The sequence below is a fragment of the Pseudochaenichthys georgianus genome, chromosome 17, assembly GCF_902827115.2.
Source record: "Pseudochaenichthys georgianus chromosome 17, fPseGeo1.2, whole genome shotgun sequence".
Lineage (NCBI taxonomy): Eukaryota > Metazoa > Chordata > Actinopteri > Perciformes > Channichthyidae > Pseudochaenichthys > Pseudochaenichthys georgianus.
Window position 1 is genome coordinate 18,294,315 of NC_047519.1, and position 27,745 is coordinate 18,322,059.

Below are 27,745 nucleotides of genomic sequence, written 5' to 3' on the forward strand. Positions count from 1 at the left end.
TATCATGCAAAATGCACTTTTGTACGTCTTTTATACATGAATATGTGTCCCCGGTGTGTCAGGGAACTCACCAAGTGTCAGAAAACACAACCCTCTCTCTTTTCCTCCATACCCAAATCTCTAAAAACGTGGCTGCAACGGAGCTGATTATTATTTGAATTGTTCTGATGTCAGAAAAGGGGTGCTCCGCCTATATGGGCAACTCTCCACCTATCAGGGGAATGAGAGACCGCTCGAAAGCGCTGGAGACGCTGTAGTACATATGCCAGGCCTGTAAGTGGCGCTGTAGTCTGCCACAAAAGCAGAATCAGCCCTTGCAAAAACAGGGCTGGAAAAGAGCAAATACAGCGAAATGAGGCATGGCTAAAATGCATGCTGTTTGGTATTTTGAAAAAAACCCTTCACAGACATGTTTTAGGTATGGCCCTACAATATATGTTTCAAATATAGCATGATAGGTCCACTTTAAGTTAGTTTCGATGTCTCTGTTTTTGAGTTCTCTAGATAAAGTTATGTTTATGTTACTTTTCTTTCCTCTTTTTATTTTACCCTTGGAAGCAGAATTTAATACAACATTTGCAGGTTGACTTATTCGTTTTGCAGCAGTCAGTGGCAGAGAGGAAAATAATTGAAATTTGAAGCATTTCATAAAGAGGCCCTATTATTATAATAATTGTTCCAGTTCATAATTTCAAGTATGTTGTACCTCTACTGTGAATGTTTGCTTTAATTTTCAAAAAGCTCTTTATCTTTCTCATACTGCCTGTGATGCAGCACCTATTTTCACCCTCTGTCTTAAACCAGAGCCCAGTGTACTCTGATTGGTCAGCCTCTTACCCCCTAAACGCACCAGGAGCGTCTGCGCTGCGTTACGGCCGCGCCGCGGCTTTCGCAAAGATCGCGGCCACTCTAGTCAATGGGTGCTATTCCACCAGCCGCCGCGCCACGGCTCCAATCGTCCCAGAAGCTCCTCGCCGCAAGGAATTTCTAAAATATAGGATGAATCCTATTTTTGACGCGGCGCAGGCAGGAAGTGATGAAAATCACCTTGTCTGCTTTGCTGGTTGAGGGGGTGCACCCAAAACCGGCTCCTTCTCCTCCCCCCCCACCACCGTCTTTCAAGTATAGGAGAATACATGCCAGCGTTCTCCTCCGGTTTACAGGCACTGTAAATTATATATATATACAATAATTATGATGATGAATGCATATTTTTTCACCACTAAAATACAGCAACACATCTTTGATTCATGTCGTTTATAACTGGAATATTACAATTATTATTAACTGTGTCTGTAGTCTACAACACAACAACATAGGAAATAACAACAATAAACACGATTTAAACAGACACAAACATAAACCATTTAACTACGTAGCCTACTTACTTGTAGAAGTACAAATGTCCAGGAAATATATATTTTGAAACGCGCCTGGTGTGTGAGGTCGCAGGAGGAGGTCGCAGCGTGGCGCAGACGCTCCTGGTGCGTTTAGGGGGTAAGGCGCTGTTTACACGAGAGAACGAAACGTGTTGTATCCGCTACTTTTAGAGTGGGAGAGGAACTCCCTCTGGAGGGAACTTTTGGATTGTAGCCTTTGCAGACCATTTACATGCACACAAACTAAAGAACACACAACAGGAAAGGGACAACTCCAAAAAGCATATCAGGTACTCTTCAAACTAACTGCAGTCCATTTACTGACAAAAAGGTTTCAACTTAGCTGGATGCCTTTGGGCTTGTTTCAATAAGCTGATTCAAGTTTAACTTGGGTCAGTCACCATGGTAACCTGCATAGCTAGCCTGCTCTGAAGAAGGGTCAGTTAACCAATACATTGTTCAAACCCTGACATGAATGTCCAGTATCTTACCAACTGAAATTATTATAAGAACTTCATATGCATTGCACTGTCATTACAGACAAGATACTTGACAGTGGTTACCACAATATTAATAACGTCCACACTCTTATTCTAGGTTTTCTGGCAATGTATTGCAATTCCCGCTGGGCCTAAGCATCAGGGAATACAACAAGGAAAACATTTTAAAGTTGTTTTCTATCCAAAATGTGTTTCAAGTAGCAAACGTCTTCGAGAGTTAACTTTAACATGTTATCAAGTGTGCAGTAGGAAAGCAAGCGTGTGTGACATCAAATGGGAAATTAGTACTAAGGTTATTGCTGTGAACGTGGCAGTGGCAGTGCAGTGTGTTTAAGGTTTATTTGTACATGAAACATGCTAAGCTAAGTCCCTGTGTCTTGCTTGCCACCTTATGATAAAATGGAATCCGGGAAGCTACTGACCACTTTACCTCAAGTTTATGTAAGAAAGGCGGACCTTTTAAGGTGGACCAGCTCATTTAAGTGACAAGCTGTTCTGAATTATAAAAGATTGTTTATATTTCCCCTCTACTTTAGTAGCAGAATCAGCCGTACTGGCAACCGCTGGCAACACACGCTTGCGGAGTATGACGCACATCAAAACACTGGCACCCATTGTTTCCTGTGTCGCTCCACACAATGGTGGCATCTTGATGCCTGACAGCGGCAAGTCAATGCGCGAGGACACATTACCATCTTGTTTCCAGGCGCTAACACTCCAGAATCCAGGCTGAAAAACAAGGTTAATGGGAAAAAGACATGCAGAGACTGGAAATAGACAAAGGATTTATGGTTTGCTTTTGCATTACTTATTTAGGGGCCATTTTTTATTTATCTTTGTATTGACCACTTCATAAGTAGAAGTGCCTCATTGATGTTAAACAGCTGCTATAATATCAAGATGAGAAAAATCTCATCTTGTCCTTGTTTTAGATATTGTTACTATGCAAGGACAAGTACTATAAGTGGTTGCCTGTTATAAATACCTTGGTATCTGGCTTGATGATTGTCTTACTTTTAAACTTCATGTCAATAACCTGCTTAGAAAGCTAAGAGTGAAGCTAGGTTTCTTTTTCAGAAACAAGTCCTGTTTCTCACTTGAGGCCAGGAAAAGGCTAGTCACTGTGACCTTTTTACCTGTGCTGGACTATGGTGATTTGTTGTATATGAATGCACCTGCACCATTGCCTGAACAAGTTAGATGCCGCCTATCACAGCGCACCGAGATTTGTCACAAATTGTAAAGCGCTTACACATCACTGTACCCTTTATGCCAAGGCAGGTTTGCCATCACTTACTGTACAGCGGCTCAGTCATTGGTACACGTTTATTCATAAAGCTTTGTTGGGTAAACTCCCGTGTTATATCTGCTCTCTGATAACACAGAGAGTTGCAAGCAGCTATTGTCTGAGATCGCATGATGTAGTCTTGTTAGATGTGCCAAGAGCAAGGACTGTCTTAGGTAAGACAGCTTTTATGTGCGCAGCTCCACTTGCTTGGAACAATCTTCAGCAAGAATTGAAACGGAGCAATCTCATTCCTCTGCATGTTTTTAAAGGGTCTTTGAGCATGTTTCTATCAGTGATTTTTCATGTATTGTGTCTTGATATTTATCCATGTTTATGTTGCAAATGGAGCTGCTGTGATGCAAGTCAACGTTCAGACTTGACCTGACCATTGAAGTATTATCGTATCATATATCTTAGTAGCTTTAGTAAGGAGAGGTAGTTGGTTCAGTTTTTCTATTTTCATTGAAATAATGAATGAATTGAAATCCACCAAAGTTTCAATAGTTATTATCCCTTCGACTCTCCCTTTAGATTGGTATTCCACAAGCAAGCATGTACCTCTATTGAGAGAGAGGACATACTGTATGTAGAACAGCTAAAGCACAGGGTAAAGAAACGTATCACACACTTCAGTTTCTGTTATCATCCTGCATCGGCAATCCGTCTAGAAATAGTTTGCACTCTCACCTGAATCGACAAGCTTGCAAAAGATGTAAGAGGTCAGTCGCATACTGTATGAATGAGGATCATTGAAAGGAAGAGGGTGCAATTTTATTTATGACAAACAGTAAATACGACTATAAAGACAGTGTAACGATCAACTATCTAAACTAGTTGTGTTAATTAAACGCACAAGGGGTTCTTGAATGAAATAAGATTATAAAGGTAAACAGAAATAATAAGCGGATAATCTGCTCCTTAAACAAAATAAACAGAGACGGATTTCATGCATGGATCCAGTTTCCTAATCCAGGCTATTGGTCATTGACAAAAAAACTGTTGCTCCTGCGCCTGTCGGCGGCAAAAACTTTTCAGGCTATATTCCACACAAAAAAAGGAAACACGAGGTCCTGCGTGGCACAAAGGAGCGATCTCACCCTGTGTCGGAGAGAATCTCTCTCTCTCTGTGCGCGTCCTCTCCAAGGAGACGTGCTTCCAGGTCGGTCGATGCAATATCCACATACGGTTACTTTCAGTTACTTCCCCATTGCATTTTTACATATATACACATGCTGAGAAACCGTAACTATCCCGCTGAATACCCGCATTCACCACACACAGGCTTCCTCTTCCCGTGAGAACCACCCCCACCCAATATTCTTTTGCAGCTGTGCAATCTTTTTCCACTAATGTGCCTATTGACACCAGTTGGTCCACGGTTCTGACAGTGGCCTGAAGACAACCAGCTATTCTGGGATTACAGTTGTTGAGTATTTTCCTCACCAACTCCGCCTCGGTGATATTGGGTTTCCATCGTAGACAAAGGGCTCGGTAATCATAGGCAAAATCCCTCAAACACTGTTCGGGTACCTGCACCATATCCCTCAACTTCTCCTCCACTTCCATGAGGTAATCAGGAGGTAGGAAAGCTGCATGAAAAGCTTATTTGAATTCTGGCCAGTTGTGTACTGTGCTGTTTGCTACACACCACCAACTATGCGCTGGCCCCTTAAGAACCCCACATAGCGATCCACAAAGTTCAAAACCTCTCCAACCTCCCTGGAACCACGAAAAGAGGGGAACTCCACATGAATGACAGGCTTTGCATACACCACCGGCGTACTGCTTGGATGGCGGTATACTGCTCCTACAGGTGTGATGGGGTTTATGTTGTCAATGACTCCTGGTGGTTGTCCCAGCGGAAGTAGGTCAGTGAATGATGTCCTGCTGTGTGGCGCAGCATCAATAGTATCAAGTTCTCTTCTGGCAATCTCTGCTCGGCCGACAGAAACCCCAGCAGAGGGAACTGAATGAGTAGGAGTGGGATAACTAATATGAGGACCCGACACCTGAGTGTCAGTACCAAGAGAAGGAGCATGGGTGTGAGAGGCACTAATGAGAGGTGTTTGAGCTGGAGGTGGTGCGCTTCTTGAATAGGAAATTACTTGGATTAGCGGAAGTGCTATTATGAGACTAACACTGGGGTGAGCTGCCGGGATCTCAGCAGGTTGAGAAAGGAATGAAGAGAACACATAATCCCTTGGCCCTTTTACTCCATATGTTCGGTCTCCCAGGTTGATAATGGTTGAGGTCTTGGTAAGGAAGTCCAAGCCTAGAATGATGGGGAATGCCAGGTTGTTGTCATCGATGATGTTATGTTTTCTATGCGATCCATGTCATGCCAGCCGTAGAATATGCTGTACCTTTCCTAAGGCTCCATGGATGTCTTCCCATCAGCCAAATTGCAATAGCTTTGGTTCTCACCTGGGCTTCAGTTGCTCTCCTTTACGGACTACATCCAGCCATTGGCTGTGTCGCATGAGGGAGTATGTACATGCAGTGTCAAAAACAGCTTTTACAACTGCATTCCCTCTCACCTCTACGGGGACAGTAGGAGACTTTACTGGATTTCTCTTCCCTCTCTGCACTATGGTCACTACATCAGCAGGTTTCTTAGCGCTCCAAGCAGTACGCCGGTGGTGTATTCAAAGCCTGTCATTCATATGGAGTTCCCCTCGTTCGGTGGTTCCAGGTCGGTCGATGCAATATCCACATACGGTTACTTTCAGTTTCTTGCCTGGAACCACCAAACGAGGGGAACTCCATATGAAGGACAGGCTTTGAATACACCACTGGCGTACTGCTTGGATGGCTGGTAAACTGCTCAATATACTGGATCCATGCATGAAATCTGTCTCTGTTTATTTTGTTTAAGGAGCAGATTATCCGCTTATTATTTCTGTTTACCTTTATAATCTTATTTCATCAAGAACCCCTTGTGCGTTTAATTAACACAACCTAGTTTAGATAGTTGATCGTTACAGATGGTGGCCAGTATGGGGACTGAAATGTGATTTAAAATACTGATATTATTTAAAGAGAACATTTTGGAGATTTTGAAACTGCCAATTGGCATATTTTGTTTACTGAGACACTAAGCCTATGTGTTGAATTGTATTGATTGGATGAGAAGAGAAAAACGTGTTCTGTACTTGTGTAAAAATAACCATAGTCAGGCAATGGCTTCTGAAGAAAATGTACAACAGAATATGGAAGCACAATTAGAAGAGAATGAGTCTGAAGAAGGTAGTATAGCACAGGAGAACAGTGGGCAACACCCATGAAATAGAGGTGATGCATGGATAACAAGAAGAAGATTCTATTACTAGATGTTACCTCTTTGATCGGTTTCCTCTTTATATAATCTGATGCAGAGCAGGAGGAAAGTATAGAGATTGGGATAATACATCTTACCATGCATATCTTGCTCTTGCATCTTTCTCCACAGACTTGGGAACAGTTATAGAGAGAGTTAACTCCCTTGAGGCTGATTTTAGAGATTCAGTTAATAGTGCGCTAAACCGAGAAGATAGCATCAGAGGCCTCGTAAATAAGAATGGTGAAGCACTGGAGCATCATGTTATGTCAACTTTGAAAAACTTTGAAGAGAAACTGGTGGACTGTTTACAAAGGCGTGATGAAAAATGGAGGGCAGAAATCCAAAGGCTGAAGCGCGCCAGCCTCCCTGCTGTCCATAGGCCCTTTGTCAGTGCTGGTGCTAGTTTTCAGACGGCTTACGGCCATACCACCCTGAGCACGCCCGATCTCGTCCGATCCTGTTGACGTGCCCACTAAAAAGCCTCTGGGCGCGCCGCGACAGGTGAATATGCAAATGAGGCTTGCAGACCACACACCCTCAAACCTTACATAAAAGTGGACATTTTAACGACTGTAGTTGCGAGGATAATACACATGCATCATAGATTCTCCTTTCATTTGAATCTAAACTACATGCCTTAACCCTTTCCCCTGCCCCTACAGTTTATAAGAAACACTGAGATCAATCTGCGACTGTCACAACAGCAAAAAAGAGGCAGTCGTAAACAAATAATAAATGTAATCACACCTCTCCTTTTTCTCTCCATAGTAACAGGACTATGGACCTGAGCCTGCGAGATGCTCTGGGTGGAGGTGGAGGTGGGGTCCCAGGTGGGGCCCCTGCTGAGGCCCTAATGAAGAGGGACTTTGTCGCTTCACTGGAGAAAGAGAGCTATGATGACAAGGTGGGGGAGACGGTCTCCAAGAGCGACTACCGACCCTTACTGGATGGAAAGGACACCAAGAGTGGTGAGTCGCTGTGAGCGTTTAAGCAAAGATGTGAAGAGGAAGTGATGCTTTTCATGGATGTGATGTTGATCCCTCTAGGGACGTCCTCTTTTCAGGAGGGAGTAAGAGTTGAGTTGGCTTGTGGGCATTTACAAGAGTCACTGGTTTTTAATTTAAGTCGTCTGGGTAAAATAAAACTGTATTGCACTGTTGTGTCCTAAGCTCTCTTAAAGGATAAAACCATGTCTTATGAATTCAAAAATATAACTAATGTAATACACCTTAGTTATATTTGTATATCTTTTTTAATATTTTTATGATTCAAATTGAAACAGCAGAGATAAATACATCCTGATCCTTTCGTCTATAGAAAGGTTCAACTTTCAAAACCCCATTACAGCACAATAACAAAAATCTTTTCATTAAAAAGCTTGCTGTATAACATATATTGTGGTCTCCAAGGCTCAGCTGGGATAACCCTGATAACATCACTACAAACTCATATTGGTTATTTCTCAGACTCAAGAAAGTGTATCTAGAGCCATTCAAAGATTATGAAACTGTTTTGATATCCATATAGAGTGGCACAGGGATGACTTATTTACCCGGAAGTAAGCTGCGCATGGGTTTCCTCGACAAAAAAGCAACGGGATTTCTCCATAGGATTTTGGAAAATAGCTCGAAATAAGGTCTGTGGAAAACGAACCTGATAAATGCACGTTTTGTTCAGCCGGATAATATCCACATGTCTACCCTACTTATAATTTTCGAATCATAAATCTAATCGCCAGAAGCAAAATGCTAACGTTATGCTATAAACTAACTACAGCAGGGTCGCTGCTTCAACGTCACGCCAACTTAAGATCCATATTCAAAAATACAGATTCAAAATTGTACAAGTTAAAGCATTTGTTTTAACAGTTTGCAAGAGCGCAGGTACTTGCTTTCAAGCAGAACAGGGCAAACAAACTTAGCGGGAGTGTTTACGTGTTCGGCGTAATGACGTACAACGTCCTCGACATCTTCTGTAGTCCTATTCAGCCACTTGTTAACAACCATCATTTTTCAGACATGTAAACTCTTCAGAAATCACCAGTGGGGTCAGTGCTGATGTATTTAATGTCAGTAGAACAAAACGTGATCCGTCTCTTAAATTTGTGTCAACCACAGACCTTATTTCCAGCTATTTTCCAAAATCTTATGGAGAAATCCCATTGACTCTGAGACGTGGTAAAATGCTAACTCACTTCCGGGTTTTAGGACTCGTCACTGCACCACTCTATTGCTGGAGATGAGTCAACAGACTTCTCTTGAGGCTCTTTTTTGAAGGAATACATTTGATAGGTTTTTTACATTCTGTCTTGTTTTCTGTCTGCAGCATTCGGGAAATATGTGTTTGTCAGAAGTGTAAAATGTGAAGAGTCATCTTACCAGTTTGACAGGAACGTTATCATTGACTCAGGGAGAATTTGGCAAAATCTTCTTGGTTTAGCTTGAAAGAGTAAACACCCATCAGTTGATTACTGTAGATAAAAACAAGAGACATATAATGAGTCTTTATTACTGAACTTTTACTAAGCTTCATTAGTTGCTTGTAAAAGTGCCTGACATGTTGTAGCTTTATAAAATAAGCTCTGCATAAACATTCTGACTTTTACAGATGAAGTGAACAAAAGATGGATGACTGGTAGAAATAAAGTACGGAGGCTCAGTCGCTGGTACATTTTATATACAAAGCCATGCTAGGGAAACTTCCATCTTATATCTGCTCCCTGATCTCACGGAGAATTGTAAGTGGCTACTGCCTGAGATCGAATGCTGTGGTTTTATTAAATGTGCCAACTGCTAGGACTGTCTTAGGGAAGACAGCTTTTAGATGCGCAGCTCCTCTGTCTTGGAATAGTCTGCAAATTAAATGGAAACTGAGCAATCTGGTGCCACTAAATGTTTTTAAAGCTCGGTTGGATGCTACTCAATCGGAAGCTATTGGTACCTGTTCATGTGGATAATTTTGTAAATGATGCTGTATGATGTCCTTTTGTTGTTCTGTTTATGCTTTTATGTTTCATGTGGAACTACTTGAACAGGTCTCCCTTGGAAAAGAGATCAATGATCTCAATGGGATTTTATCTGTATAAATAAGGTTTGAAATGAAATGAAATGAAAGTGTAGAGCTGGGAGATTAGGAAATAAGCAATAAAGATAAGAGACTACTGGAGGATTTGAGGAAAGGAGAGCAGTCCAGAGCTGGGGAGTTAAATAGAGCAGACACAAAAGCCCTGTAGAGACACGGAGACATGGATTAATATATAGAGGGGGCTTTGTTCAAACCTCAAGGGAGGGGGGTCATTTGTGCCAACAAGGAACAACACTAGTTTTTATTTTCTATTGAGAGAATGATGAAATGTAGTTGCTTTCTTTCCTCTGTGGGCTGGTACCCTTGAGTAAAGTCCCCTTTGAATAGCTTTATTCATTAAATGGCCAACTTTTTAAAATATTAAAACACGAAAGCAAGCTGGAGATGATAATAAATTAGTGTTTTTTTGTCAAATCTGAAAACGTATCTCCCTCTTAATTGTTGTAATAAGTGACTAGCAAACCTTTTAGCTTTGTGAGCTAACGTTAGCTCAGAAAAGCTTTCAAACATATGGTCAGCATTGGGATACTTCACTTTAGTAACCCTTTTCAATCATAGAGCCGTTGGTTGTAAAGAAATGAGCAAAATATGAGCATAACCTGGCAAAACTAATCGAATAATCTTGATTATCTTGTTTTCATCCTTTTTGGAGGCCAAAATTGTACATGAAATTAAAATTCCATTCATTTCCCAGCCCTGCTTTGACCAAAGGACAGTTGTTATTGTTAACAATTGTACTAATGCAGTGATCATTTATTGATTCTGAGTTTAACACGCGCTGCAATACAATGGCTTTCTCCTCAGATGTTATACCGTAGAAACAAGATTTGTTAATAAGTAATGTAACGTAGGGTACTGCATATTAAAACATGTAAAATTAGTAGATCATGTGATTTTAATACTAGTTATCAATAGCAGTCCGATGATAATAATGGACTTTTTTTTCTTCTGTTAGTATCACTGCACACAATACAGACACTACAAGCTCCTTAGACTACTCTATGTATCAGGGCCATCAGGGATCCGTGTGTGTGTGTGCGCGTGCGCGCGTGCACGTGCGTGTCAAAGATAAAGTGTAATTGCCTTGTCACTTTGGCCAACCCTGTCTAGACTTAAATTAACTGAGTGTCTCACTACGTCGCTATTTCTCAAGCTCTCTTTATTTCTCCTGCGTTTGTCTTGTGTTGTTCAGGCCTTATCTCGACTCATTATATCTTTATAGTTTTTCACTTATTGCTTTTTATTTTGGTGCTTAATTTTTTCTCTGGTCTCACTTCTATTCGCTGATGTGGTCTTTCTATCTCTCTGTCATTATCGCGCTGTGTCAGCCTGGAGACAGTGCTGTATAAGCATCATTACCATCAACACACACAAACACACACAATCAGCTCCCAGCCAGTGGCACAGTGTGGTACAATGAGTTGAATGTGAGACTGTATATAGCTGTCAGTTTTTAAATAACAACAAGCTTAAGGAAACAACATTTTAATAGCACTTGTAGGTAGATAAGCTATGTTAATATGTGTGGGATTCACTGGGAAGATACCCTGACTTTAAGTCATTTTTATCGGTCAAGATCCAAAAACACAATTAGTTATACACAATATAGAAAACTCCATCCAAAGACATTACATGACATTTGATAAAGGGTGAGTAATACTCCTAAAGATGAGGAAACTTAACTTATGATTAAAATGCTGAAGAAGCAGTTGTAAATTCAATTATTATAACTTTCCAGTATTTTGAAACATTAATATGACATTTAAAGATGTTGCTTATCAGAATTTCATGTATACATTACCAATTCCAGATTCATCATGGTAATAAATTGGCAGGGCTGGCTGCTGATTAGTTTGATATATTGCTGTTAAATGGAGGTGGCACATCGGCCAGAAGTGCGTGCATTATTTCTGAATCCTTTATGATAAACCACCAGCCTGTCGTATCCTCTCTCACATGCAATGTGTGACATACCCATGCCCAGCTGGTATGATGATGATCACCATAAGCAGGCACACATCCTCTGGCTGTTTGTGCGTTTGTGTGACTATATAAAATACTGGTAACTATATTATATAGGCTACATTTTGTAAGTGCCATATGGGTGTTAGAGACACTGTGTGTGGACAACAGATGTTTTACCACCAGGCTTCACAAATGTTTTCATATCATGGGCTGTCAATCAGATTCCTAATGCACCACAGACCCTCATGTGATAGGATATTAACCTTGATGTGGGACCCCTCAAGGATAAATTCTAGGCCCATTGGGTTTCTCATATATTGTTTCTGATGTCCTTAATCTTTTCAACTTTCTACTGATTGATAACCTTTGACTCTTTCTATTGGATGCTACAAAAGGTTCAACAGAGTCCCTCTGTGGTGCTCTTGATGGTCCTTGTTAATTTAGCCATGTCTGTCCTTGTCATAATGTCTTAAAGTAATGTCACTTGAGTCAGCGTTGGTTAGTGCTGAAGATTACAGCTTTGAGAGATGAAAAAAGACTGGAGGTGTGTAGCTCAGACCTCATCCCTGTCTCAGGCTAGAGGCTTAAGGCAACCATATTAATTAATAGCTTAATTCACCTGAATATCCAACCAGAGTGTCTGGAGTCATCGTGATATCATTGTGATGACTAATACATTGCACAAGCAACGAGGGATGGAACCCAATGCAGACAAACATGGCAACAGGGACATGTCAATGATTCATTGCCAAAGGAAAGGTATATAATTTATTTGAGAAATAAAGGCTTACATGCAGGTACTACCTCCGGGACTGGGTCCTGGAGGCTTGAAAGAACAACAGTGCTACTTTGACGAAGGGAATGAGTGGAAATGGGCAGGTTATATACTGGAGGCCTGGGGCCTCATTTATAAAGGGATATACGCTCAAGAAATGGCGTACGCCAGTTTCTACGCAATGTTTGCGATTTATAAAATACTAACTTGACGGGAAAATGTGCGGTCCTCCACGCAAACTCTAACCCATGCGTACGCACTAAGCACAAAAACGGGAGAGACGAGAAACTGCGACACCGTTGGCAGAAGGAAGAATGGAGAGAAATATGTGGAAATAATACCATAAACAAAATGTTACCTCATTTATCATATATGAAGAATTCATTTGCAAACATTGATTAAAGCAATCTTAATTAAACAAACGCCTGTTTGAGACTCCAGTCCTCAGTGCACACAAAAACATAACTTGGAGAAATAAATAAATACGGATATGTTATTTAAAACCACCTTGAATATGTTGTGTTAATGTTATGAAATGTTTTCTCAAATGATGCGGTTTTGCATTTCTATAGGTTGTACGAGCATTTTACATACTTCCATGTTTAATCATGTTTTATGCCGTTTGCTAAGACTTGATAAGTCGCTCATAAAACACAGGAGGTATGGAAACTAAGAACACCATATGTGGTAAATTGTACAGCTAATATAACACAACACATTAGTTGTATTTCCTTTAACTGGTGGATATAGAGTTGCTGCAGTGGAGACGCTGCGCACAGCTGATCGACAGCTGGGACACAAACCACCAAATACGAAAACATAGGCCTAATTCAGATCCAGTCGTCATGACTCCACTCCGGAGGGATTCCCCGATCATTTCTTACAGTTTCTCATCAAGGGGGTGTCTCCTGTCCCCGGTACAAACACACTGCCTGAGGAAGGCTATGTGTATTTTTTTTGTCATGAACCTTTTTCGGACCACTTATTTATTTATTTTGGTGACAATCCGACCTCCATGCTGCTACTCTGGTTCAAACGGCATCCACCAAACAACAATATGATTTATCTCCACCTTCCCAAAATAACCAAAATCTGACACGGTGTGAGATGTCTGTTTTAGCTGTTCTGTCGTCATTTCCTGCGATCTTCTTCATAAAGTCAGTCAGAATGAATAAATGTGCGTTTCTTTGACTATTTATAGGCAAATATGGGCGTTACGTGAAGCCCGCAAAAGCTGCACCGCATTTCGAGTCGATTGTGATTTATAAAGGGAAACCGGCGTAGGAAGTGCTGTCCGCACTTTCCTCGCCGGTACGCAATATTTGGTGAATCTTAAAATGTCGGAACATTTCTGTACCTATTTTTTGGATGTATACTACGCACGGCATTATAAATGAGGCCCCTGGTCTCCTAAAAGTTACTTTCCCATAAAAAGACATGCCAAATACGTTTTGGAGGAACATATTCTCTCTGTAGAGGGGTGAGAGAGAGGCAGGATTTGGCAGTGTGTAGGGAAGGACAGGGTGACAATAATGTCTTATGAGTTCCATGAGAAATGTTATCTGTTAATATCAAATATTTTTGACATAACTTGCTAGATTGACATATTGGCATATTCATTCTGATGGTCAGGGTACATGTCAGAACCAGTACCAATCAATGAGATCTATTGTTTGAGACAAGGGAGGATCACCCATCTCTATCACCCTTAGTAAAACCGCTAAGCCTCTGCTTTTTTTGTTCATAAATCCCAGACACTCTTTCTATTTCTTTTTATTTTCACATCATCTGTCTTTTTATTTTGTGTTGTTTTTCTTATTCATGGTAATCTCCAACTGTCTTTCTTATTTCTACATATCTTGTCTTGTTACTTATTGCTTGAAATGTTTTGCTTCTCCTTTCATTTAATTGTTTTACTTCATAAAACGGACTTCTGCTATTTGAAATGAATGGAAAACCAACATCTCATCCATCCTCAATGTCAGTAAGGGCAAACCTTTAGTCCTGCCCATTTTGTATCGCATGATAGAGAATAGTCACACAACTTGCATCATTATGAATAACATATTGAATTGCAAAGGTTAATTTCTTTCTGGTTTGATTGTCTTGTTAAATGTTTAAAGTGAGGTATTAATGTAAGTCACATATTTCACTAAAGGAACACATTATTCATTTTATTTGTTTAAGATGATTTTATAGGACAGTTTAGCCTCTTTTGGAGAACTAGATTTGAAAGGAGGAGATAGAAGAGATGATTTAATCCAGTGATTCTCAAACTTTTTCTGTTTTTCATGGCATATAGGTGTAAGCAGGGGTAAAGTGTTATTTTTACAGGTGGTGTGTGGACCTCACATAGGGGGGTCCGGGGGGATGCTCCCCCGAGAAGATTTATTTTTAAATATTGAAGTTAAAAGCATCAATCTGGTGCACTTTGAGAGCAAAATGAAGAGATCTATAGAGGATACCTCTCTCAACACCCATATGAAACAGAACTGTTAACAGATTTACTATTTCTTTATGGATATTTTACAAATCACCCTTTTAAACTTTATTCTTTTTTTACTGTCATTATAGTATTTCATACCTGTTTTTCATTTATTCTCTTATTTTTGTATAACTATAATGATCATATAAACGTGTGCCTCGGAAATAATTGTTTACATTAATGGTGACCAAAACGTTTGAGACCCACTGAGATAACACTGACAGAGTCCTTTAGCTCACTGAGTCTCTCAGTCTGACAGGAGAGGACTCTCCTCCACTTTGTTGTTGAAAAAACTCCTTATATCTGTTAGCGTAGCTCGCTAGCACCAGAAGCTAACAACAACGATCTCTCTCTCTCTCTCTCTCTCGCGCACACAAAATGGCTCGTTCCACACACACACACACACACACACACACACACACACACACACACACACACACACACACACACACACACACACAGTCGAGCTTTAATGAAACACAGAGACCCAGACGTAATAGTACTGTATCATATTATTTTCGATTCAATAATTTTTCAAATTATGATTTTTTTTTTTTTATAAATAACAATTTTTCCTCCTGGTCTCTCGCACCCCCCTGGCATGCCTCTGCGCCCCCCACTTTGAGAACCACTGATTTAATCTGTAAGCTCTACCAAATAAGCTAAGCGGTGACCCTACACCAGGGATCACCAACTACATTTGTCCAAGGGCCGAAATGTAACCAATAGACACTATCGCGGGTCTAGTCAGATTTTTTTATAGCCCAGAATTTTATAAATAGTATTCAGATTACTTTTGGAATACTTTCTTTTTCCATAACAGATGGGTATGTTTTGGTGAACAGGAGACACTTCTTACTGTTTTCATGGCTTATCAAGAACTCAAATACAACATCTTGGTGTCATTCTGGACAGCTCTCTCATCTGCACCCCACATAAAAAATATCACCCGGACTGCATTCTTTGTACTGTCTTAAAACCTTTCCTTGGAATATGTTATGAATTGTAAGGTGTCCTTGGGTGCTTTGAAAGGCGCCCCTAAATAGAATGAATTGTCATTATTATTTATTATCTGAAACGATGTAATAACTTTTAAAACTTTGTCCAGTCACTTGCCCCATGCATTCAGCAGCAGCAGGCCATTCACTTTGATTTGATCCCGTTATGAAATGTCATCATTTCGACAATAAAGAAATGCTACATAAACGTTATCTTGTACATTTTATCTAACCATCTCCGTTTCTAACTTTCAATATATTTTAAAAGAGATCTCTCTCTCATCTGCGTGCGGGGGCGGGGCCTCACAGACACGCTGCATCTCTCTCTCGCTCACAGACATGCTGCAGCGCTGTGCAGTGTGCACACAGTTCTGCCGGTAATGAATATTAGGATACATTTTGTGAGGAAACTTTTCCACCAATAATTCCAATAAGTATTCCAAAATGTATTCACTTCAGGTTTACAAAAGTAACTGTAATCAGATTACTCGTTATTCAAATGTAACGCCAGCTGAATACAGTTAACCTACTTGAGTTTTGTATTCTGATTACGTAACGCCGTTACAAGTATTCCGTTACAACCCAACCCTGTTTCTAGGCTACTGTCCCGCAGCTCCAGCCTCTCTGTTGGACTCTGTCGCAGCGGGGCTACTGCTGTGGTGCGGAGCGCATTAACCAGACTCTTCACAATGAAGGATCACTTCTTCTTCAGGGGAGGGAAGGTTTCGCAGTACGCAGTCTACTGTCCCGCAGCTGCTGCCTCTCTGTTGGACTCCGGTACTGCACCTTACTCACGAGACCTTGTAAACAAATAACTGGGTGGGGGGCGAACGCAGTAACCACTCCGCTAACGCCACAGTCACCCCCGTCGTGCGGGCCGGATGAGAATGTCTGGCGGGCCGGATGTGGCCCGCAGGCCGCCAGTTGGTGGTCACTGCCCTACACTTTAGTTCAACTAATACATTTTTACAAAACAGTTTTCAATTACATTGACTTTTTTGAATTTCTTGATCATTTGAAAGCAATATTTCATTATGTTTTTATTAGGCTACTTTTATCAGAGAATGCAAAGGAACTGTAATTACTTTCAGATATTTTCCATCCACACAGTTTTCATGATAGGATTTATTATAACTTTTGACTGACCTTGGATGTAGGATCACCCAGGTTTAAGTCTAGTCAGAGTGAAAGCAGCAGAATAAAGTTATACCGCAGTCTGCTAGTGTTTCACTCAAGCTGGGAAGGAACTGTGTTTGCTGAGGCATGAGAACACATCTCTGCAGTGTGTGTACTTTCACTGTACGTGTGTTTGAGCGAGGTACAGGGGAGAGAGAGGGAAGAGGAGAGAGTACTTATTAATACAGTGGTGTGTGTGTGTGTGTGTGTGTGTGTGTGTGTGTGTGTGTGTGTGTGTGTGTGTGTGTGTGTGTGTGTGTGTGTGTGTGTGTGTGTGTGTGTGTGTGTGTGTGTGTGTGTGTGTGTGTGTGTGTGTGTTTGTGTGTGTGTGTGTGTGTGTGTGTGTGTGTGTGTGTGTGTGTGTGTGTGTGTGTGTGTGTGTGTGTGTGTGTGTGTGTGTGTGTGTGTGTGTGTGTGTGTGTGTGTGTGTGTGTGTGTAAAAGACACTGCAGTCATGTGACTGCAGCACAGTGGAACATCGATACCAGCAGCCACACACACACACACACACACACACACACACACACACACACGCTGTTCTGGTGAGGTCATCACACACACACCTTGGCTGTCACTGCCAATCATTTGGATGTGTGTGCTGAGTTCAGCAGATATGTTTAAGTGAATATGATGTACTGAAGCTTTTACAGCACTTCTGGAACACTGACAGACACAGCATCTGTGTTGTGTGGAGCCTAAATGGTTTTAGCTTTAATTTACGAGTTGTAGTCTCGTTGTAATGCAACAGTTTGGGATGAAGAAGTGAAAGGACTGCTTATTAAAACTTGATTCATTCTTGCAATGTTGGCCCTGATTTCTTTCAGTTATAACATAGAAATCAGCTAATTGCAGCAGGATTATCAAATAATTTGATGTGACAGTAAAAAAAGAACAACCAAAGAGACTTGTGCCCTTTTGTGAAACCAAAATCACCGTTGAGTTATTTTTTTTACATAAAGTTACTTGCATACTCCAAATTAAATGTTACTTTAATGCTTACGTTGCTTTCTTTACGTTGCTTTCTTTACGTTGCTTTCTTATTTTGTGTTCTATATGTTGCTTTTTTTAATGTTGCTTTCTTACGTAACGTTCCATGCTTACAACTTGCTTGAAGTTACATTCTAACTTGATATGAAATATTACAATACATTGTCAGTACAACTGCTAGGAACAACGGCAAAAACTACAAAACTAAGACCAAAGTCATAAAAAAAGTTACTTCCTGTGGATCATTTTAGCTATGTTGAGAGAGATGGTTCTGAATTTCTTTTTAAATGTAGGTATTTTAGTAAACTAAAGCAGCATACACGGTTTGTTTAAAAGTAAAACACAGTGGAAAAAGACTGTACCCCAAAAAGATCTAAAGATTTTAAAGTGGACCCATCATGCTATTTTTAAGCAATATAAATCTCAGATATATAACAAAATATAAAAAACATGTCTATGAAGTATTTGCTCAAAATACCAAACAGATCACCCATTCTAGCCATGCCTCGTATCCCATATTTCAAAAGTGCTGATTTGGAGTATAAAGCTTTAAAAAAAAAAAAGAATTGATAATTAAAAAGGAGGGGGCTGAGCTCATGCGGGAGATGCTACCGACAGATACTGCCGTGATGAAACACCATATCATGGATTATCAAGGATTATTTCTGAAACAGTACGGAGCTCAAAGGCTTTCTCTCTTGGCGGTTATACCACAAGGTGAGTTCCCTTTTATTTCCTGCTTCTTCACACACATGCTCTGTGCCGTACAGGTTAGCTCTGAGTGTTAGCGATGCTAATGTAATCACCGACCATATTACTTCCAAAACAGTCGGGCATTGTTTCTGATGGCAACGTTTCTGATTGGGCCGTGGGTGTAAAGCCAGCCTACATTTCCGATATTACGTCATATCGGACGCAAATCTGGATCAGCTCTGTTGTAGCCCCGTTTTTGGAGGTTTGGGTACGGAGGAAAGAAGAGAGGGTTTTATTTTTTTACGCTGCGTGAGTTCCCTGACACACCGGGGACACATATTTATGTATAAAAGACATCAAAAAGTGCATTTTGCATGATAGGTCCCCTTTAAACAAATTCTAGTGGAGATTTTTTAGAAAGTTAGGTTAACATTTGCATTACAAATAGATGAAAACCTGGCTGGTTTGGTAGAGTTAAGGGGAGTACCCCAGAGGTACCAGCAGTTCCACGGTCTGTTTGTCACAGTAATAAGATTTGCAACATGTTTTCATTGGCCATGGGATTGCACCATTATTGCACCACATCTGGAGTGTGTTGTTTTGCTGTTAATGGCTGTCATCACAACAGCAAAACCATCACCCAGAGGAGATAATCTTCCTGTTCCTCTGCCTCCCTCTGTTTCGGTTTCCGTGTATTATATTTCCTCGTCATTAAGTCATACTCTGATGTCATGCATCTCTCTTATTTTCTCTTTTAGATCAGTAATCAGTTCTCCTTCAATCCATTCTGTTAAAGGTTGCTCCATTTTGTGTATCCCTCCAGCCATTTAAACAAAAATACAAGCAATGTATCTCCCATCCTCCTCCCCTCTGCCTCTTTCTTATACCTGTATGATTTATTTTCTAAGTTGTATTCACCCTCCAAACAGTGTTCTAATGTTATGTGTTCAAACATTTGGTACAAGGGAAACATCCACACTCGTTGATGAAGGCCCGGTCCCACCAGAAAGGGACACCACTTAATGGCGCATTTCCACTGCAGGGCCTTGCACGGCTTAGTACGGTATAGTTAGGCCTTGGTAGGCCAGGCTCACTTTATGCTGTGTTTCCATTACAGTTTAGTTGCTGGGGCAGGAACTATAGTAACGCAGTGTAGGCGGAGCCGCAACGTCATCTTCAATGCGAACCACAAAACCAACATCAGCCGTTAGCTCTTAGCACTCAGAGCTCACAGCTCCTTATATCTGTTCAGAAACTAGACAAAATTTAAACAAGTACAAACCACAGACTGTCTGTGTCATGGAGGATACAGTCGCTGGTTTATTTATGTCTGTATAGGCCGTTGTTGTGAGTGTGGACGGTCGGAGCATATAGCTACTGCGTTAGCTTAGCCGATCTCCATTCAGAAAACACGCAGGTTTTTCGCCTGCCGTCTGTCTGCAGACTTGTCAAAGCATTAATTCATGGTTTTTACTAACCAGTATCAGTATGTTGTTACTTCGGCACCATTTTGAAACGTGTATTACAATTAAAATATGTTCATTTTGTTGTAGTTGTAGCCCCCTTGCCAGCAATTCTCTCTAGTTTGGCATATTCAGCCCGGTTGTTGGCCCGGAAAGAACCTGGATTTTGGAGTGCCAGAAAAACAGTGAAACAGTACCCGTTAGCCGGAACTACCCCTGGTGGAAACGCAACAAAAAACGGTTTGGCACGGCACGTTTAAACCATGGAATTTCCTGCAGTGGAAATGTGCCATTAGTGGAAATGCGCCATTAGTGCCCGCTGCCTTCATCCTTTCTCCCTCCCCCTCTCTCCCTCCCCCTCGCTCCCTCCCCCTCTCTCCCTCCATCTAAGTGCTTGTCTTTTCCAGAGGTAGGGACAGCTGTGAGTGAGTATGTGATGCTGCAGTTTGACTTTCACCTACCCCTGTCCTTGGCTTGGAGAGATAGACTTAAGCATTAGCAACATACACATGCCAATATTAGCTGCATTAAACAGAGCAGGGACAGGCCTGCGCATCAGGAGATTAAGATGGATAGGGACGGGATTTCAGAGCGGTTTTACGTTTTGGGGATATATGTATAAACAAAGAGAAACAATATTAACAACTCAAAGGTTTTGTGTTTCCTAGGTCTCCTCTGGTCTGTAAAAACTCCTTTTTGAGTTTTGATTTCTTCATAACCGACGTCATTTATCAGATTATGGAAAAACTGTGACCTGCGTTGCATTTTCAGCAGGCCTATTACACAAATTAGCTATAGGAGTTCTCTGCATTTACATCAAAGATCAAAACGGATGCATCATTCATGGAGGCTAATGAGTTTACCGTTGCCTGGTGTACTGGAATAACCACCTCGTTGTTGTATGCATCAGCAAACGGTTCATTTGCAGTTTACATCCATGGCTTTCCAAAATGTCACTTTTTCCTATTATACATTTGACCTTTGACCCCAAGAAGTTAATAAATCAGCCTTGAGTTTTACCAAAATAAAGACATTTCTTACAAGCTTTACTGACCCTTCATTAGGGATGGGTATTGTTTGAAACGTATCGATTCCGATTCTTATTGATTCCCCGTTTCAATTCCAAAATTGTAAAAGAAAGAGGTCAAATGTTTAGATAACAAAAATATCTTTATTCTTTCAAGCTTTAACTGACATTTTTATAAATACAAAAAATACACAATAGCTGTGCTTTATTTCAACTGAGGTAGCAGCAGGAAACCTACTGACATAAGTCATATAAGTCCTCCTGTTCGAGAAAAGTCAGTCCAAGCAACAATAAGGGCCAAATGGTTGAACTAAAGTGCATTCAGTGCACAACACCTGGCTAACTCAACAGTTCTTGTTGAGAAAAATCAGCATATCAGCCTTTTCTGGTAGTATGTGTGATCTTTCTGGGCAAATTGTATCTCCAGCAGTGGAGAAAACCCTCTCACTAGAGGTTGAGGAAGCCTGCACACACAAATATGAAAAGGCCACCTCTGAGAGCAAAGGATAAGTGGTTATTTTGTTCCACCACCAAGCAGCAGGGTCATCAGATGTCATTGTAGGTGGCATGTCTTGGTACATCTTCAGCTCTCTGTCAGTCTGGTACTGCTGGGTGGACGTGGTGCTTGTTGATAAGTTATTTATCTTCAGGCTGTCTTCAGCAGCAAAAAGCTCCTCAAGCAGAGTCATTTTTAGCCCTCTTGCTGCTGCAGGGAGGTGGCTGCTCCTGCTCTTCCTCACTCTCCTCTCCATCTTCTTCCTCCTCATTCTCTCTTTGAGTGAGAGACTGATGCTGTGTTACACCATCTTCTACGGTCCTGTTCTGTTGGCTGTTCAGACTCAGTCAGCTTTCCTACCATCACCTTCTCCTTGATCCGGTCCCAGACAGTGCTGTCCTCCACATGGTGTTTGAAACGAGGGTCTAATGCAGTGGCCTCTTCAAGAAAGTTTCTGATGCCATCAGTTTGGTACCGGTTGGAAAGGTTTCCCCAGACAGCCTGCTTCAGGCTGGACACAAACACTGTGTCTCCCTCTTCATCAACAGTGAAATGCTTCTCAAGCTTTCGGAGAATTGGAAGGATCTGACCGCAAGTGGGGCTCTTTTCAGAGGAAACACTGAGTGTGGATGTGTATAAGACTTTCATCAGATGGATGAATTCCTCTGCCCTTCTAAAATCGTCCTCTGTCAGTCGAGCAAGTCGGTCCCTCTCCATTGGCTTTCTCAGACGCTTATCGAGGCTGGCTGCTTGAATGGCAGGATATTGCTCAAGGAATCGTTCCAACATCATGTAGAGGGAATTCCAACGAGTTCTCACATCAAGAATTAGAGCGTTTTGGCAGATCTATAACACAAACAAGAAAATTTGATTGAGAAATGTGATTATTTTTTGAACAGTTTTATTTCTATTCTACGTGTATGTGTTTAAATGCATTTTAAATATGCATTGTTTGTGTTCGCTTTGTGACAGACAATAAAGTTATCTTGTCTCATGATGATGAATCATGATCATCTATATAAGAAGATTCAGTTTGTATAAGATCTATATAATGTTTCTTGCATTGTGTTAACAAATTAAGACCTTCAAAATATACATAATGCACTAATGAGCTGTCGTATAGAATGGTTAAATTAAGTAATCTGAGGGTTGCTTACTTAGGAGTTGTTGCTTTTCCCCGGAGCACAGTCTTTCCCATGGATGGACGCTTCATCCAGACGACAACATCTTTGCTGTCCATTTTGTCACCAATGCCAGAGAATAGACACTTTGTGCCCCAAGATTGAGTGTGTGTGCAAAACAGCCTAGCTTTATGATATGTAGCCTTTTTATGGCCACATCCATATTCGCTGCATTATCAACCGTGACAGCCGCTATTTTATTGATAATGCCAAATTCTTGCAGACTTTCTCCAATTTCTTCAGCCACCACTTGTCCTGTTTGGACTGTGTAGATGGCTTTTGTTCTGAGAACATTTTGTCTCATCTTTCCCTCAATGATATAGTGAGCTGTCACTATAAGGTAATGGTCTTGTGAAATGCTTGTCCAGCCGTCACTGGTTATGGCAACTTTGCTAACACCACATAGCTCAAATACAATGTTTGATTTTTCCACCTTATACCAGGCAGGAATCAATTAATTGCTTAAGCTATCTCTGGAGGGAGGCGTGTACTTTGGATTTAGGGCCTTGGTCATTTCCCTGCAAAACAAAATTCAACATAAGTTTTATAACAGTACCTGGCTTTTACTACCCTACTATTGTTACACTTTTTTTAACCTTGCCTACCTAAATGACGGAGCTTCGACAACCGAGAAGGGATGTAGCCCTTTGACAACAAATGCTATCTCGGTAAAGGAGAAGTGCTCACTATCAAAGATTTTTTTCAGATTTGTGAACAATATTTGAGAGAAATGGTTATTTTGTGTATATAGAAAATGTTTTAGATCTTTGAGTTCATCTCATGAAAAATGGGAGCAAAAACAAAAGTGTTGCGTTTATATTTTTGTTCAGTGTATGTCGTTTAAGACCCTCATAAGTGTGGTGTCAGTGCTGTGATGGACTCTGAATCCAGACTGGAGATCATCACAGCAGTTATTTTGTGCCAAAAAAGAGTTGAACACAGCTTTTCTATAATTTTACCCAAGAAGGGTAGGTTTGAAAATAGCCTATAATTCTGCATGATTGAGTTGTCTAGGTTTTTATTATTTAAAAGAGGCTTGATTACTGCTGTTTTTAGTGCTTTTGGGAACTGTCCTGAGCTGAGGGAGGTGTTGACTATCTCTAGTAGCTCTGATGCCAAGCAGTTAAAAACATGCTTCAGGAAGCTTGTGGGAATACTATCTAAGCAGCAGGAGGAAGAACCCAAATACAACACAATGTTTTCAAGGGCATTATGGCTGATGGGATCAAATTGTGTCTTGTGGATTAAGTGTATTTTAAGAGGATGAATGGTTGCCATAAACCCCTTTCCCGAAATGGAGGCACTCACCGTTAATCTTATATTTTCAATTTTTTTTGTAAAAAATGATGCAAATTTGTTGCATGACTCAGTAGAGAGGAGTTCAGTGGCAATTGGTATGCAGGGGTTTCATAGCCGGTCAACAGTTGAAAATAACGCACGTGTGTTATGCTTTTTTTGCTGATTATATCAGAGAAAAAGGAGCGTCTTGCGTTCCGTAGTTCGAGATTATAACTATGAAGACTGTCCTTAAATACCTCAAAATGAATGAGAAGATGTGACTTGCGCCACCTGCGTTCCGCTTTTCTACAATATCTTTTTCGCAGCCTCACTAGCGTGGCATTTCTCCATGGTGCTTTATTACCAGAGGTGGGTTTTGCTTTAGCAGGGGCAAGAGCATCAATCAGACATGTAGTTGTTGATCTGAAATGATCAACACTGTTGGATGGAAGTCTGATAGTGGAGGAGTAAGCCTCAATAAACAACGGGTTTGTGTCTTCAGTTATGTGTCGTTTTGTGAGAATCTGTGTTTTCCTGTAGAAATGCTGATATTCATTTTGAAAAAGATGCAGGAGTGATCCGAGAGGCCAACATCAGTGACCATGAGGTTAGAAATATTGGGACATTTATAACTAGGTCAAGAGTGTGGCCCAATTTGTGCACATAACTCACGGTAGCGATATTTTATACTTCATGCTATCTGCACAAACTACATATCACATGAAAGCTGAGATTCCACAGATTCCATTGGTATAAGTATCATCACTGTGCGACCAAAACACACAACTTTACTTTACTTAGCGAAAGCCAGGAAAGACAACACACAACTTCACTTTACAGGGCCAAAGCGGCACATACGTCTTACCTTTGCTGTTTTCTGATCAAAAGTTGTGTTCAAGGGCATTAAAATGCATAAAAACGCTGCTGAAGGTTAATCCAATGTCTCTGTCACTTTGAAATGATTACTGATAATTAGGGCTGTCAAGTTAACGCGTTAATGCTGACAGCCCCGCTCCTGCCGCCCGCTTGTGGCAGACCACACTTCCACGCTCACCGGCAGGCACCGACTGGCTATCATGAGGTCCGGGAGGGTGTGTGTATGTGTGGCCCGAGCGAGCGAGAGAGACCTTACGTGTATTGTCGTTGTTAGCATCTGGTGCTAGCTAGCTGCGCTAACGGATATAAGGAGCTGTTTAAATGAAAACAGAGGAGCGACATTTCGCCACAACTGCGCCGAGCACTTGACTTTATGCAGGAAGCCAGACAGCGGGACATTGTACGAAAAGTCAGCACACTCAGCACGGATAGTGCAACATGATTGCAGCGTCCAGGCAGCTCCCGTTCGAGCATATGCCTTGAGTTTCACATAGCTCCAACGATCCATAACACACACACACACACACACACACACACACACACACACACACCACACACACACACACACACACACACACACACACACACACACACACACACACACACACACACCACACACACACACACACACACACACACACACACACACACACACACACACACCACACACACACACACACACACACACACACACACACACCATTTGTATTGTATGAGAGAGGTTCCAGGTTGAATTGAGGCGAATATTTGTAATGTTCAGAGGTTGTTGTGTTTAATATTCATGAGAATATTTGTCATTGTTCAAATGATAATAAACATTAGCATAAAGCATATTTGTCCACTCATATGTTGATAAGAGTATTAAAAACTTGAAAATATTCCTCTAAGGTACATTTAGAACAGATAAAAAACGTGCGATTAATTTGCGATTAATCGCGATTAACTATGGACAATCATGCGATTAATCGCGATTAAATATTTTAATCGACTGACAGCCCTACTGATAATCCATCATAACATTTATGGCAATAAACCTATTTTTCATTAGAGTGTAACAGAGCTTTCGGTTTTGGGCAAACTGCGTGTGCATCATTCTCACTCTTCAATGGTAATGTTTAGGTAGATTCAGGACCCCCCCCCCCCCTCGATTCTATTGGCTCTAACAGTTCAAAAGAGATGTCAATCACCAAAGTCGACCAATGGGTTCCAGAGATACGGCAAATACACCCAAATGTACCCAGAGGTGTGTTTTTTTTTCTTATAAACCTCTCTAAAAAGGTCACATGTCACTTGTTTTGCATCAACCTTGATACAGGGTACTTATTATATGTTATAATTTGGATTCCTAAAGGTTTACCTTCCCATAATTCAAGGGTGGTTTTCACTATAAGTAATGGGTTTTCTTTGGACGGATACTATCATTTATGTTATGTTCAATCTGAATTTACCTTAAAATAAAATAATCTATATTGATTCTGACTTGTCTACATCCAACTCACAGGTGTATCATTGCTTTGAGAAAAAAGATTATTAATTTACCCCTTTTTAGAAGTGAAGATATAGTCATTTGTTCTGGGAATGTCATTTTCGAGCCTGAGGCCGGAAAAACAGGCTCCGGGCATAACAGGTTAACTAACTGCACTCATAATGTGCCTACATAAAAATGCACCAGGGCTTAAACCAAAGCAGGGTTTCATTAAAACCATGATTAAAACCCACCGAATGTTAGCTTGTAAACGCAGCCCTGGAATAAGATATGAGCCCAACATTCAAAGTAGGCTCAATGGAAATATTTAAAAATGACCTTGTTGACCATCTGTAACTGACCCATATAATCGGCATCCAAATGTACTGAAATAGGTTTGCCTGAAGGCTGAATGCCTCCATCTAGAAAGCTGTTGCTGGGAGCTGGGGAGCAGCTGGGTTCAGCCTTGGGTCCCCCGACAGTTTGGTGCGTCATCGCAAAGTGCACTTCAGCAAGCCCAAAACCACTTCGGAGGCACAGCACACAGCCCTGCACTCTGACCTCTGAGAAGAAAAGTTAGAGGCTATGTCAGCACCCTTAAAGGGTCAATCCAACAATGTAGTTTTGCACTTCCATAAATGTCACTCAAACATTTGGGATAATTCAAGTGGTTTTAATTTGCTATCATAGATGAATATTCATCAGTCCAAGCATGTGTGGACCATTCTTAGATGTCTCCTTAACAGTATTCAGATTTAAATGTGCAGTCTCCTCAGGTTTTCCCTCCTGCGGAGTGTGTGTGAGAAAGCTCCCACAGGCAGTTTTAAGTGGAATGAATGAAGTGAGAAATGTGAATGGGCTGAAGCTGAATTAAAGCACAAGGGAATAGTTACAGTACAAAATACCTTGTAAGAAATTACATCACTGGCAAGTGAGGAGGTTAGACACATTACTATAAGAACACGTGTCATTATTAAGGTGTTATTAGCTGAGTATGCATGTTTACTTAACTGACACTTGAACTTTATAGCGGTACCGGAATAGGCCTACATGAATAATCATAGGTTTCTAACAGTGACAATTTACTCATTTTACACAATTGCACATTTTTGTGAATTCGGCTGTGCGATATGCTAGAAAAGCGCTAAGTGAATGTATTTATTTATTTTATTTAAAGGGGACCTATCATGCAAAATGCACATCCTTTATACATGAATATGTGTCCCCGGTGTGTCAGGGAACTCACCAAGTGTCAGAAAACACAACCCTCTCTCTTTTCCTCCATACCCAAATCTCTAAAAAGGGGCTGC

General features: G+C 40.9%; 1 protein-coding gene across 4 annotated transcripts in view; it reads left to right on the forward strand.

Annotated features, from left to right (window-relative positions):
- Positions 1-7,259: 7,259 nt before the first annotated feature.
- The window catches only part of map4l (microtubule associated protein 4 like), an 82,850-nt gene continuing 62,364 nt past the window's right edge, over positions 7,260-27,745 (forward strand). For all 4 annotated transcript variants that reach the window (XM_034104323.2, XM_034104324.2, XM_034104325.2 and 1 more), the window contains exon 1: positions 7,260-7,454. In XM_034104323.2, coding sequence (XP_033960214.1) covers positions 7,265-7,454 — 190 coding nt within the window. In that variant the 5' untranslated portion in view covers positions 7,260-7,264. The remainder of the gene's footprint in view (positions 7,455-27,745) is intronic.